Source organism: Prenolepis imparis, unplaced genomic scaffold (assembly GCF_030444845.1).
Source record: "Prenolepis imparis isolate NDT839.2.m4 unplaced genomic scaffold, iyPreImpa1.0 SCAF_6, whole genome shotgun sequence".
Classification (NCBI taxonomy): Eukaryota; Metazoa; Arthropoda; class Insecta; order Hymenoptera; family Formicidae; genus Prenolepis; species Prenolepis imparis.
The window spans coordinates 5,118,316-5,133,063 of NW_028141164.1; the positions used below are offsets into that span (position 1 = coordinate 5,118,316).

Genomic DNA, 14,748 nt, shown 5'->3' on the forward strand with positions numbered 1-14,748 from the left:
GGATAAGATAACGTCACATTAATACAGCATCGTATGTGGCGATTAGAGAGTTGAGTTCGCTGGCTCCGAATATCGGTAAGAAGGACGGACGTGCGTCACCGATATAAGGGACCGGGAAGAAAAGAGGCATAAGAAATAGCGAGAGATGGAGCGAAAGAGAAAAAGAGGGTGAAGGAGGAGGAGAAGGCTGGTGAAGCCAGTCCTTATCCCGAGGGAGCGGAGGCAACATGGGAAACCAATTAGCCGAGGAACGCCGCCACCGTGCCGTTAGATATGAAGCGGGCTCGATAGTATAACCCACCCGTTGCTGCCGGCTTCGACCGTGTCGTTGCCGGTACGTTGCCCGCCTGTTATCGCCGGCACCCGCAAATCGTGTACCGCATCCTTCAGCGACATTCAACCCCAAGTGGCAAGATCGACGACGCATGGGAATTAAAATCCTGCCGCCTTCGGCGACGCCTACCTCGAGATATCGCGAGTGAATGCGAGAGAATTATCTTACCCGCCTTCTTTTTATTTTTCATATCAATATCGTATCGTCGTACTCGCGCAGATGTGTATCCTATAATACAACGCAATATATGAGAGAAAACGTGAGCTTTTTTGTGGCTAATGCGTTGGATAATTATGCGAATCATAGTTTAATTATTTAATGCTTCCAACAATTATCTAAATCTCTAAATGACGTTAGTCGAATCTAATATTAATATGACATTTTTGACACGGATAAGAAATTCTTACGAAAACTATTTAAGGAATAGCGTGAAGAATCTCACGTGATTTTATTTAGGAATGCACATATTTTACAATTTAATTTTGCCTTCACACATAATGTTACATTCAGTATGTGTGTCTGGTTTATTACTTTAAATTAAATAAATTTTATATATATAATGGCGTAAAATTTTGAAAGGGAGAAAGCGTATTCTCGGATTAATTAATTTTGGAGAATGTAACGGATCATCTTCGTACAAACTTCTCGCCCAGTACCTATCTCATATTACCATGTTCTTAATCTCGGGAGGATTTTCGGTGGAGGTTGTTCGTCAGCGCGGATCACCTACGGCGCGCTGCCGGTTTTTCGTAGTCGCGGCGGTTTTTTGAGATAGACGATCATTTGGGAGTCTAATTTATACGGTGGTTAAATTAAAACGACTGCGGCGGCGGCGAAACGAGAGAGGTGGACGCATCTGCAAATCTCCATCAAGTCCGAGAGAAGCTCGGCGGAGCGAGACGGTGAGCATGTGAAAGAACGAAAGGCAGGCACTGTATATACAGAGCCGGGAAGTCGAGAGGCTCTTACGTGAAGAGAGAAGGAGGTACAGGGAGTACCCCGAGCGAGAGAAGGGACTATGTCGTGATTAGGGAGGAATGTTGATTAGATCCATCAGCTGGTCGAGTATGGGCCCTTCCTTCTCGCTGGACCTTTTGCCTCTCAAGTTTCCCTTCCCCTCTCGCGTCTTTCTCACCTAAACTCGGTTCTGTTCCCATAGACGTACAGTTCCTGTTCCCGAAAACTGAATTCATCACACGCGCGTTCTTCTCTTTGCTATACTGTGAAATTATATTCTGCTAAAAAAAATACACACAATACATACTACGTTACACTTTTAATTGTATATAAAGTAGAAAATTAATTCTGATTTATATATAAAATTATACATGTAATTAAAATTATATATTATATATCTATCCATATATTATCATATGTGTATCACATTTCATATATATTATAAATTTATTTTTTCTATACTAAAGTTTTAATTCCGTCGCAATAGAGAAGCATATCGTGTTTTTAACGTTCGAAGCAATGCCAAATATTAAAAAAAATCAATATCTCGCCGAATCACATATACGGTATGAAGGAACCTAGCATTTTGATTTTTGGGATCGAAATCCGTTTTCCTGGCGTGCGTGTTTCCGATAACACGCGCCAATTTTTGGCTGCAGCCAAAAGCGATGGATGCAGTAGGAGTCATAAAAGTAACAACACGAATCTGGGCTTGGTTTTATTGACACAGCACAGCAAATACCCAGATTCCATATTTATGACTGACTGGTCGTCTTCCGTCTCCGTCTTCCTTAAGGTATCGCTCACTCGTGCATTCATCCCGTGAAAGGAAACGGACGCGAGCTCCAAAACAGGCTGCTGCCCCGTCTCGTTCTTTCTCCCATCTCTCACCTTAGCCGCCATAAATTTGTTTCGTTTATACGAGCGTTTTAAAATCATTCTCCGGTCAGGTGTACATCTTGTTAAAATCTAAACTCGTGGCCATTTAATCGCTCGAATCTTGTGGCAATCATTAGGTAGATCTCTAAAATCCCACCTACAACGCGTTTTTATGCTCCTCTATAAATCTGTTATGCATTATTTATTCCCTCTAACGTGAATGTGATCGACCGAGGGAGAAATATATAGTACTTTCATCTTTTTGCTCGATGTATTAAAGATACTTTATGCTATTTCTAAAACGAAAATGACAATGGCGTTATCACGACGGTTTTATGACTTGGACAATTTTCCAATTTTCTCTTCGTGGACACTTTAAAAGCAATCGACGTTGTATCCCTTCGGGGCAAATAACCCAATTACCTTGAAATCTCGGACACGTCTCGTTTAGTTCGCGGCTGGATGGCTGCGATGCCAGCATGGTATTCCATTACGAAGGAGAAATGTAAATATAATTGTAGTGTGCTGACATAACGGTAAGATAATCCGCCAAGCAGAGGCGCTGCCACTGCAATAAATCGTAATTTATGATCCCTATACGCCCGCCGGTATCGCCGAGAAATTCAAGACTACACAGACAGAGACTAGAAGTCTTCTCCCTTTCTCTCTCTCTCTCTCTCTCTCTCTCTCTCTCTCTCTCTCTCTTTGGACTTCATCACTCCATCTCTTTTTCACCCGCTTTCTCTCTCTTTCTTTCTCTTTCATGTTTGTTTCTGCCCGCTCTCACTCCGCTCCGACGATTAAGAAGTCAGAGACTCTAGATCTGGGTCCAGTCGATGGGCATGCTTACACAATGTGCTGCCTTGCCTCCATAATCTATCTGTCTCTATCTAGTCGCTCTGTCGATCTCTCTCCTACTTGGACCCGTTAGTTTTCTCCGTCTTTATCGCGCCCATCCGCCTCGTTTATGTCTTGTTCTCTTAGCCTTCTCTCGAGCGTTCTTCAGCACCAATAAATTAATTGCAGAGATTTACGTATCTCGCCCGTAAACCAGTCAGCGAGACTAATGCCCAGCCTCTAATTACATAATTATATGGCATTATGTTACACTGCGGCCAATTAATATATGCGTGCGATAATTTAAAAGCGCGATTCGCGAGATTAAATTGCGTATCCTCGCAACCTCGCTTCGCGATTCCGCTTCGAAATACGATTCATGCTCCAGATCACCAGAATACATGATACATATATGACTATCGTCCGCCAGAATGACAGTAGTGAACGCGCGCCGCTGCTTTATGGCGGATATTAAAAGCGATTCCCGATTCCAATCGCTGACACTTGCACGCAACGGTTCTTATGGGATATTATGCGTTGCACGAGGCATTTCGTAACGTAACGACAACTTTAACAATGCCGGAAGTCAAAGGCGCAAACCGATATTACCTAACGCTGTCACTCGGTTTTTCGAGAGAGATCGAATTTTCCCCTCTTCCTCCCATAGATTTCGCAGATCGTTCTTCCGAGGGGTCTTTCGATGATTATTGCTTCCTCTCAAGGACATATTCTCGTGATCTAGAAGAGACATTCTTACGGGGCGGGAAGGAAACGCACGGTATGAACGAGCGGGGGTGGAATATGAGATGCGGGCAACTGATTTATTTAAGGGGCAGACCAGACATCCGGTTTGTCGAATTACGCTTTAAGAGTGCCCATAGTAGACGGACTGGCATATGCAGACAGAGACAGACGGCGGGACGGACGTGGAACGAGAGCGCGTAGCACGTCGACCCGTTAACCCGTTTATCATTGCATCGACACGAGTCACGCGGTGGACCCTACTGGCCACTTAAAAAACGGCGATTCAGCCTTTAGTAGGAAGTGACGTCAGTTTTAGAGGTACACCGTGAGCCACATCTATACGCGACGTAAACTTCTCTACGACTATTTTAATCGAATGATTAACATCTCCGAGCATATAATGGCGATTTGATGAGCGTATTCACTTGAAATCCTCTAATAATTGTCGTTAATTGCGTGTAGTCATTCCCGCATTCTAAGATAAAATACGATTCGATGATGTGTTGCGTAAAACGTTTGAAGAATTAATTTACAAATCGCTGGAGCGCTTCGGGAATCGCGCAATTAGACACAGTTTAATTCTTTACGCGAGTGAATCTGATTGAAATAATATCGTCCGGTCAATTATTGCGAATACGATCTGAAAATCATCCGCATAGTCGACCATGATCCCTCGTTTTACGTTGGGTGCCAATAGGAAGCGGACCGGCGACGACCGATGCATTATTAATGTCCCCCTTAGTCGTTCGTTACCACTCTCGTGTATTTACTTGCTCGTGCAATCTATAGGCCCTGCAGTCCCTGAGCAAGTCATTCAAGGATCGTGAGCGATTAGTCAAATCAGAATGAAGACTTCTAATTTTACCTGTGCCTGTTATGCTCTTGCCCGAGATTTTCCGATACGAAAAAATTTTGAGAGAAGCAGTCATAAATTTAGCTCTTAACTCTGTAATTTTTTAAATTGATGTAATGGTTTTTTTTTACTTTTTAAATATTTTTCTTTTTAAAAGACGATAAAAGAGGGATATTTAAAAAAATATATCTAACAGTAGGAAGTAAAGTTTCTTTCTCTTTTCATCTGTGTTACAAATTGCAATATCAATTATAATTGTGAAATTGCTTATTTCGTATATATTTCGTTTCGTAAATGCTGCTGAATGTTTGTGCACGATGGCTCATATAAAGCAGTAAATTCACGTGACATGTCTCCGCGTCAGTAGAGATCTAGAGTTGACCGTGTAACGATTTCAGGCGAGATACGAGAGCAGGCAATCGAGAGAGGGAGCGAGTCGGTACATTATCGCGAAGATGACGCCTATGACAGCATGTGGGAGTAGCTGTCACTCATTGTTGCCTGGCCAGACGTGATATACCCAGACATTTCGCTTCGTGATATCGAGAGATTCGCTTGCTTCAAATTCTTACCCTTCGACCTCGCGACGGGATCAATAAACTGGCATGTGCAAATACAACTTTTTTTTTTTTCCACGACGATTTCGATAAAAAGTACGAGAGATTGCTTTCGAACAGAGATCGCTGTTTTTCGAAGAACTCGTCTCGGGTCTCGCTCGACCAGAAAAATTCGATGCTCGAAAAATGAAGCCAATGACCGTGAAGATCAGCCGGTCCGTTCATCGTACGATCGTTATGAGGAATCATTCAATGAATACCCTCTTCGCACGCCTCCATCTCGCGGCTGTAATAACACTTTGAAGCACGTCAATGAAGAGCGGCAAATTGCCTTAGATTGATCTACGATTTGTTGTTCGTATATACCACCAAGTAATTCATGGCGAGGGGAGAAAGTTTGCTGAACTCGCGTACATTTCTTCCCTCGCCTTCGATAAATGGAAAATTCCAACGACGTTTCGTAGAGACGATGCTACAGTAATTTCGAATATTTTCTTCTTTTCACTCTTGTCAGCCATTTCTTTGCGAAAACCAACCACGTACTTATGGACTGCCGTCGATTCCGCGTGTATTCGTCTCGTTTCTATCCTTCTACGGCGATGAAGATTCTATACGAGCGTCATTATCACACGGCTACACCTGCGGAATAAACGATGGAATATTTTATGGTGGACATTCGTCGCGCGCGCGCGCGGTTTCTCTACGCTCCCAGCAAATCCGTTGATTCGTAAGTCGTGCGCGTCCCGCTGGGCTAACTCGAATCATTTAAGTATGCCGGCAGCATTTTCGTGGAGAGATACGTGTGCTCCGTCTTTAATCGAGATCGAAAACAGCTCGACTCGCGGCCATCAATGGACCTTGTATACGGGGTGTCTGTGAGAAAAAAATCTCTTTTAAGAGTCAAAAAGTTTGAAATAGACTATAAAATTTTGAAAAGACTAATTAAAATTATTCATTGATGACGAGACGTTTCACGATACGCTATTTTCGGAGCGTTCATTAATATAAATCGCTTGAATGCTGTATCGTCAATTTAACCATCGTGAATATTTGACTATTATGAAATTAATTATTGCTTTACTGAACGTGTACCAAAATAGTATATCGTAAATAACCATGAACGTTGTGGTTCCGTCTCATTCAAAAAGTCAAATAAACTATCAATCGAATTGATTACGTTTTTTTTTCGCACGTGGTTCTCAGTTATTTATGTAGTGTCTGGTGATCGAAAGAATATTCAGAGACATCGTGTATGCATACGTGCGTGTCCAGCGTGAATGCTCGAAAAAATTTCCAACGCACGCTAGCGTGACACGCGCTTCACAAGCCCGAAACTTTTACTTATACGAAAGAAGGCTATTAAAAGCGAAAATAATACATATATAGACACATGATATCATCTCATAGCGAACAGTGGTCGATTTTAAGACTGCATATTTTCAAACTTCTACACTTGACACAACCGCGATATGAAAATAATGAGAGATCATAGACATTAATTTGTGATTTTCTTTGTGTTGCAGAGGCCACCTTCTTCGTCGCTTTCGTACCCCGGTGCGGGTGCTAACGACGACGCGCGTAGTCCTGGAAGTGGCGGCACACCTGGACCCCTCAGCCAGCAAGCGCCAGCCAGCTTGGACTCATCGGACCCTGGTAAGTCGTTACGTTATAAATGCTACAAAGAGTAGTATCATTTTGCCTGCATTATTTAGAATACATTAGTATTTTTTTTTCAACGGGGGACGCGATAGAATTTAAGCTATAAATAATTGAATGCCAAGTCCGAAAATCACGTCGAATCGTGAATAGACGTGCGTATAGGCGACGAGCTACGAGAAATTTTCGAATCGATCGGTCGTGGCGGATCGATATCCGTGAGGCCTAAAGTAGGTCTCTTTCACGTTCAAACGCGACTCGCGCGGGTGACGATGGCTGAGGCGGGCTAATGACAATATCACGCGACGAGCAACGAGTTGATGACAATCAAGACGCGGCCAGCCGGGACCCCACGGGCCTTTTACACGCCCTTCAAATTTTACGAACACGGCCGTCTACACCATCAAACTCGCGGCAACGCCACCGTCGAGGCTAATGAGCAGTCCGTCGCATTGGCGTAGTTACAGAAAATATAGCAAAGAATAATTCGTCATACTTTTAACTTTATTCCTTCCAGAGAAATTTGACATTTTTTTCAAATCAAAACTACACAGACGCGATGCAAGATCATTCGTTTTAGTTACGCCGTTGTATTTACGCGGATAATGTCGCGTCGCAAGAAGCTATTACATATTTCCGCATGAGATGAGAAATATATTTTTCTGCGTATTTTTCGCGATTTATTCGACTGCCCATTAAAAGGCGCTTTAACGGGGAATGTCGGTCGAAAGAAGGAAAAGTTTGGTAGCGACGAACGAGCCGCGCCAATGGTTCAGCGCGACCGGGTTCAGTCAGTCACTGGAGGGTATACAAGTTCACGACATCATCCCATAAAGATTCATTAAGGTCTGTCTCTATATTCGCTCTGTCGTGTCAACATTCTAGTGCCGCGTGGCGTGCCAGATCGGCCAAGCGTGCACGCACATACATACGTGCACACGGGCGAGAAACAAAACGGTTGATCAATAACAATCATAAACGCGCGGGTTACGACGGCCAAGCGAGAGGAAGAAACGACCGTCGATAATCTCGGGGAGAAAGAGAGACCACGAGAGAATAATGAATGGTGGCTCTGGAAATGGTGTCGCGTAATGTGTTCAAGTTAAGAAGCAGCCGGTTGCGTCTCCTCATTGTTGTAATATCCGACGATGCAAATGGAGCGCGTACAACGGTCCGCTTTCGTGACGAGATACGAATCTGCTGTGCGAGATTTGTCGCGGAAAAATGTTGACTGAGGGCCTCGCGCCACTTTCTTTCATCGTTTTAACTCCACCAATCGCTTAGGCGTACAAGTTCGCGGCTCTTATTTCGCAAGATGAACGGCCTAATCGTTCATTTCGATCGCGCACCGATATAATTGGTACGTAAATATAAATGGTCCCCAAGAACAGGAGATTACCGGTGCTTTCGAAAGCAACACGCTTGCTGAGATTGGAAACGTATGATTATGTAACGTGTGATCATTAGATTATTACATCGTCATTTTCAACGTCGAATTGACAAGAGGAGAAATGTTAAATATAGGACAATCTTTCTGCTAGCTTGAAATTGTAAATTGATGATATTAGGGTCGAGTCTCGTTCCGAAGTAATAATATCGTCTAATGGAAATGTCGCGTGCCGATGATATTTACGAACTTTCTTGAACGTTTAATTACAAATTCGCACGAAGATTACAAGGCAAACGGGGTAATGTTGCCTCACGCGACACGCGCTCATATCATTGGTTCTCTACTGGTTGGTTGGAAAGTCCTTTGAAGGCGAAACTTTTCTCGTTTCCTCATAGCTATATACAGCATACATCCCCGACATTGTTAAGTCATCTTCAGATTTAATAATCGCGAATTGAGCGTGCGTGTGTCGCGCGCACGAGCGCTACAGCTAGTTCGTGACCAGATATCAATCTTCGCGCGCGCGCGCGCGCGGGATCTGTCATGAGAGAGCGTAGAACCCGAGAGTTTCGCACGTGGCTGCTATAGAAAGTGTAGTCGTTGACGCACGCGAGATCGTTGAGAGAGAGAGAGAGACGAGGAAAAAAAAATTGATGACTTTCCTGCCCAGCACCAGTGCGACAAGAACATGATAATCCGCAATCGGCACTTTCACTGAGCGCGCGAGATGATATACAGTTGTCGCATCATGTCGTTTTGTTTTCTTACGCAAGCGCGATCCGACCAGGCTACTTTGATCGGGACATTCTCGACATTTCTTTGGAAAGGAGATCGTTCTTGTAAAAAATTAAATCACGCACCGAGAGATAATTATGCGCGGAAGCGGCGAACATAAACGAGTCAATTATGTATAAGCGATTAAAGGCGTTGAGAGAATTTAATTGACATATATATCAGATCCGTGGAAAATTCTTGTCAAGCTTAAGCAAATCGTGTCTGTTGACGTAAATAAATAAATCGCGCGATAAGACCGCCGGTAACATTTATAATTATCGATTAGCGGGATAATTATTATTGGATTATCTCTCGCGCGCGACACGACACTTCCGTCTTCGATATCGCGATGTATGTACGCGTGCGGTTTTTAATCATGTTCTAAAAAAATCTCGGTGAATTTGCAATAATCTATTATGTCGCATCGCGTCGCGTTTCTATCTCTTTTCGATCGCGAGTGACGTCGCGTGAAACGTGCACGTCGAAAGCACGTTCGCGAGCTTCGAGAAGCGAGGAAGCGATACGAGTGTCGAATGCATTAACGAGCGATTAAATAAATCGTTGCTTTGCATCGCGTACGAAATGTCGCTAAACAATCCAACGATTTGACATTGTTATTATTGCTATTGTTTCTTCAGTAAACTATCTCAGTAAACGCCTCTCTCCTCAACAGTAGTATTGATTACATAATATATTAATTAATGGTGAAAACTTAATTATATATAAACGCAAATAATTGAAAAATCGGCAATTGTACCTATTATTATATACCAAATTCGCGAATATTAATTGTATTATCAAATTTTGATATGGTCAAACAGTCAAAGACTGAAATTAATTATTAAAATACTAAATGAAAACATCGATGGGGTATATCTATGTGCAACGATTTGTGACTATATATGAGCGATCGCATAAGTCGGTTAGGTTGTCTCGCTGCGAGTATTGACGCATGTAGACTTACTTACAACCCGGGTTACTCATGCTGGCTGGTTACCTAATGTCGAGATGCTATCGACGCATCCGGGGTTGTCACCGTACGTCGAGGTATTTGCTCGGTTCGTTTTCCTTTTTTCCTTTTCTGCCTATCCACGGTCCTTTCCCTCTCATCGTGAGCCCTCATTAACGTGCCAGCTTGTTTGCCGCGAGATATCATCGTGAACGTCCGTTTTTCGGTCGTCTCCTGCGCCGCGATAGACCAACGGCAACGGCGACGACGGCGACGACGACGACGACGACGACGACGACGACGACGACATCGTCGACGGACCTAATTTGTATTCCATCACTCGTTAAACGATAACCTTGTGGTGGTTTGCCGCGCTGTTTGGGCAAACGTTTTCCCTTCAAACTCCTCCGCCCCTCCGGGAAATTGCCCGCTCTAGTGACAGTTACTTCGATGAAAACGATAGGGGGATCGATAAGGTTCCCGAATCAGTCTCGGAAAGACTGTCCCGGGAAAAAAGTTTACAAGTTCGATCTATACGTATAGCTGCCAGCGCTACACATTGAATATCGCTCGGGACACACATTTATTGTATCTATTCCGAAGATCAGAGCCCGCGCATACAATAAAAATCAAAGCACGAGCGATATATACGTTTGACACTCGTTTTTTTAAAAATGTTCGTCGACATTTGTGTTCGCTTCATCCATCCATCGTCCAGAGATCCACTTTCATCGAAAGCTTTCGATGGAGACGTCACGTATGTCAGCCCGGAATGTTTTCCAGGACGGTCGCGCTGACACGTGGGAAGAGACATTAACATATCGTGTCGCAATCGCTCGCGGATATAAACTCGTTTACCTCCTCGCGGTGGTTATAAAAGATTTCTATCTCGACCTGGCTGTCCGATCGCGATGTACGGTCTCGCGAGGAACTATGCGCTAGTTACGAGATTAAACATACCTGCGCATATATGCATGCGGCATATATATGGCCACGCGGATCTCTTAAGTAAAATTTAATATCCCGCGCTTTTATTCTTCGCAAACGAACGAACGTTAATTCCTTCATCATCTCGCCGACCCAATACATACGTTCTTAGCGCTATCTTGTATTTTCTAAAAGATGCGGCAATGTTTCATGCACTATCGCGAATCGATATTTATCTATCTTTCTTCTTTATTTTTGCATTAATCGTATCGCGCTCGACGATCGTAAATGCGCGGGTGCACAATGCGATCGTTAAGCATACTTTATATAGATGATGATAGCCTTTTTAGACCTATCTGCGCTATCTAATTTGCATTTTTGCGGAATATGTTTTCAAAGGCATTTAGATAGACGCGTCGACGATATGCATTTAAATATCAATGAGATATGAAATTTGAATTAGTGTAGATGTTTATTTTAAAAGATCAAGAATTCGAATCGCGAAAATGAATTGAAATTACAAACACTTCTAGAATTTTTGTCGATGTCTACATTATAAATGAGGAGATAATGCATTTGATTATATACGACAAAATATGCAGGCTGCAACGTCGTTTCAGGAGACTTTCGTTAGGTTAATAGAGCATTATCGATTAACATCTCACCTCGGACACGATTGACTATCTCTGAAAACGATCTCGAGCCGGTATCGATCAATTCTATCTTTGAAATATGCACTATCGCTCAAGCACAAACAGAAAGAGAATCTCCCGCGTTTCATGCCTTTTTTTCATTCCTCGTATTCGGACACTTTCGAGCAGATTGGGTCTTTCGATTCGACTAGAACGGGTTCTGTCAACCGACGGCTGTCCCTTCGTAACAACCTTCGACGTTCGACTTTCCTCTCGAGAGATCCTTAATCGACGGTTCGTCGACTTCGTCTCCATCGTCTCGCCTCACGATCGTGAGGCCACTCTCTTTTCACTCGTCATGCACGAAAAGGGAGAAGTGCGTGAGAAAAGGAGAAAGAGTTAGATATTCTCCGGTTTCTGACCGGGTCGTGCGTCGTCGGTCGGAGGAAGAAAGGAGGCAGAGTGACGATAGGGGCTGGCAACTGAGACGGAGGGGAAAGGGTGAATGTGTTAAAGCGTGTACGGCGACCAAAGATCACGAGGAATTCCTGGAAATCGACTATATGAAGGAGAAAGAAAAGAGACGTCGAATGAGGTTGATTCTCTGTTTTCTGTGTTTTCAACGGACGGCGGTATCGTTCGGTTATCGGACCGCGGCTTTTTTTCTCGTTTCGCCCTCTTCTATGTAGAGCCGCGTTCTTGTCTCGCGCTCTTCTCTCTGACGCATCTTTCTCTTTCTCTCTTTTCTTTTTCTCGCGACATAATGAGGCCTTCATGTCGTGAACTTCTACGCTTGTATCTCTTTTTCTTCTCGAGAGCGAGTCGGCCCTATGTAAAATGTTGTCGAACATTAGCCAGTCTTTCCACTGCTCGGCTAGAAACTTTTTTTTAATTTTTTCTGATGCTATAGATATAAATATATGAAAAGGCTTTTTATAGTTCCATTCCTGCGATCGTTAATCAAACGATTTAATAGCCCTTTGCGACTTGGAAATATCCGGGACGCGACTGCAGAAATTGGCGTAAGAACGCGCCTTATTATTATCGAAACCGCAGTTTCGGCGAAAGGTTCTCAACTCGCGCAACGCGCGGCCGCGGATGATCGATAGCGCAAATGGCACCAGGAAGCGATATTAAATTATGAAATGTGTACATTTGTGCAACGACACCGTTTGCGCTACCAACGACACGTTTGTGTACAAAGTTTATGAGACTGTGATCGGGGTTAGGGAGAAGGGGGAGGGGGAGAAAGCGGACACCGAAGTTAATTGGCATGTTAATGAATAATAAACTCGCGTCATTCGTGCGCGCACGGAATATCGATGGCTCTCGGGAGACGGCTCGATAGCCGGACGTGACAGCGCAAAGCTTGCACTCTCTCATTAATATCATTGTTTACTATGTCTGTCTCTAATCTCCGTGATTTTTACACCCGCCTCACCGAACGGTGCCTCGTCAGAGTTCATCGATTTGAGCAGCGACTCTGCGCGCGCTATCCATTATTATCTTCTTCCTCGGTCGATTCTCGGTAGTAGAGCTTTTACTCGGCCCGAGATAAAAAAGTTTCCTTATCGGTCCCATCCGATAGGCGAGAAACCCCACGTCAGCGAGCCGCAACTGCAACGCCATAAATTGGAAACGAGACGCTCGCCATCTGGCCGGTTGATTCTTTGAGTAATGGATAATGATAAAGTCGCGCGTCACTTTTGGACTTGATGAAGATTTCAGGCTTGAAGAAGTCTGCAGTTTCTCGTTGTGAGAACCAAAGCATCCGAGCTTGTCAATGCTTGACTAATTAGACTATAAATAATTTTTAATGCATATTTGCGCATGTTACAGCACATTTCGCTTTTTTTTAAATTTTTCTGCGTATTGCCAAGAGTATATAAAAATGATTGCAGCAATAATGAATACAAAAGTGAATACAGGCGGTAATATTTATCGACCGTTTGGCAAAAGCAAATTTCTGAATATTTATCTCTCTATCTCATTTCATCGGCATCCTAATAAACGTCGGTATATTCCCGGTGATAAAAATAGTCGTAAATTTGATTCTCTTCCTCTTTCTCTCTCTCTGGCGTGTTTTCCCTGGCTCTCTTGGACATGCGAGCGTTACGTGCGGCTCGCAGAAAAATCAATTAAGCGGCTTATGTGAAATATCGGCGCAATTACGACGCACGATTGCCAAATCTAGTCGGGCTATCGATGGCCGCATTATCAAACGTTCCCGCTCGGCGCTCGGCGTCGATTTCGAGTTGCAATCCTCTCTCGCGCACCGTCAGCTTTTCATCGAGCGTGCGCATTTTTATTACGCGATTCGGAGGCGTATTACCGCGCTCGGTGGAGCGTGCACGGATCCAGGGAATCGCACGCGAGATCCTTTTCCACCGAGGTGAACCAGGAGCGATTGCAAAACCCGTGATCGATAACGCGTTTCGCGATCGACAGATATATGTACGTGCTTCGTAAACGTTGCGTAACGCGGTGCCGTGAAATACCTGGATGAAAATCGCGTGGAAACGTTTTTCGCCGCCAGCCTTTTTCAAAAATTCACAGCGAGAAACTTTCAGATGAACGCGCAAAAGTTTATGATAATATAAATTATTCAGAAGGTTATGAAAATTTTTAAACTTATGCGCGAGGATAGAATATTAGAATTTACTCTGTATATGTTTAGCAAACATGCTGCATTCCGCGACATGTGCGCGATGACAACCAACACATTGACAGACCGTTTCGCGAGATTTTCCCGCCTTATCGCGGACGTTTCGATTCTTTCGCGAGGCCATTCGTCAGCCGTTTATCGCTTCACCGGAAATCTTGTAACCTTAACGCGACATTAATTACACTTTGTAGCGTCCGAGATATGTATATATGCGCCGAGCGCGAGGCTTATCTTTTCTCACGATGCAGTCGCATACGCCGTGGTTCGCCGGCACCGGTTTATCGGAAACACCTTTTTTTTCCGTCCCCTGAAATCTCCGGGGTGTTGACGAGTCGATCGTAAATTTTCTGCTGGTAGTAGAAGCGGTGCACGATCCTTCCTGCTCTTTCTTTTGTTGACGTTTCACTGTTCTATTTCATTTTCTGCATTGCGTCGTGTAATGTCGATATTCGCGATGAGAAACTAGTGACAGTATTTCGTCAGTTACGATCAATGTGGAAAAAAAATATGTCAGATAGAAATAGAACGAAATACGATAGATGCGCCTATGGTCTGTCAATTTCGCGGGTCGAGTATGAAATTTTTATCTAAATA

General features: G+C 43.7%; 1 protein-coding gene across 6 annotated transcripts in view; it reads left to right on the forward strand.

Moving 5' to 3' along the window:
* Positions 1–14,748, forward strand: part of Hth (Meis homeobox homothorax) — a 380,805-nt gene that overhangs the window by 100,505 nt on the left and 265,552 nt on the right. For all 6 annotated transcript variants that reach the window (XM_083040066.1, XM_083040070.1, XM_083040065.1 and 3 more), the window contains exon 7: positions 6,685–6,814. In XM_083040066.1, the coding sequence (XP_082896192.1) occupies positions 6,685–6,814 (130 nt within the window). The remainder of the gene's footprint in view (positions 1–6,684; positions 6,815–14,748) is intronic.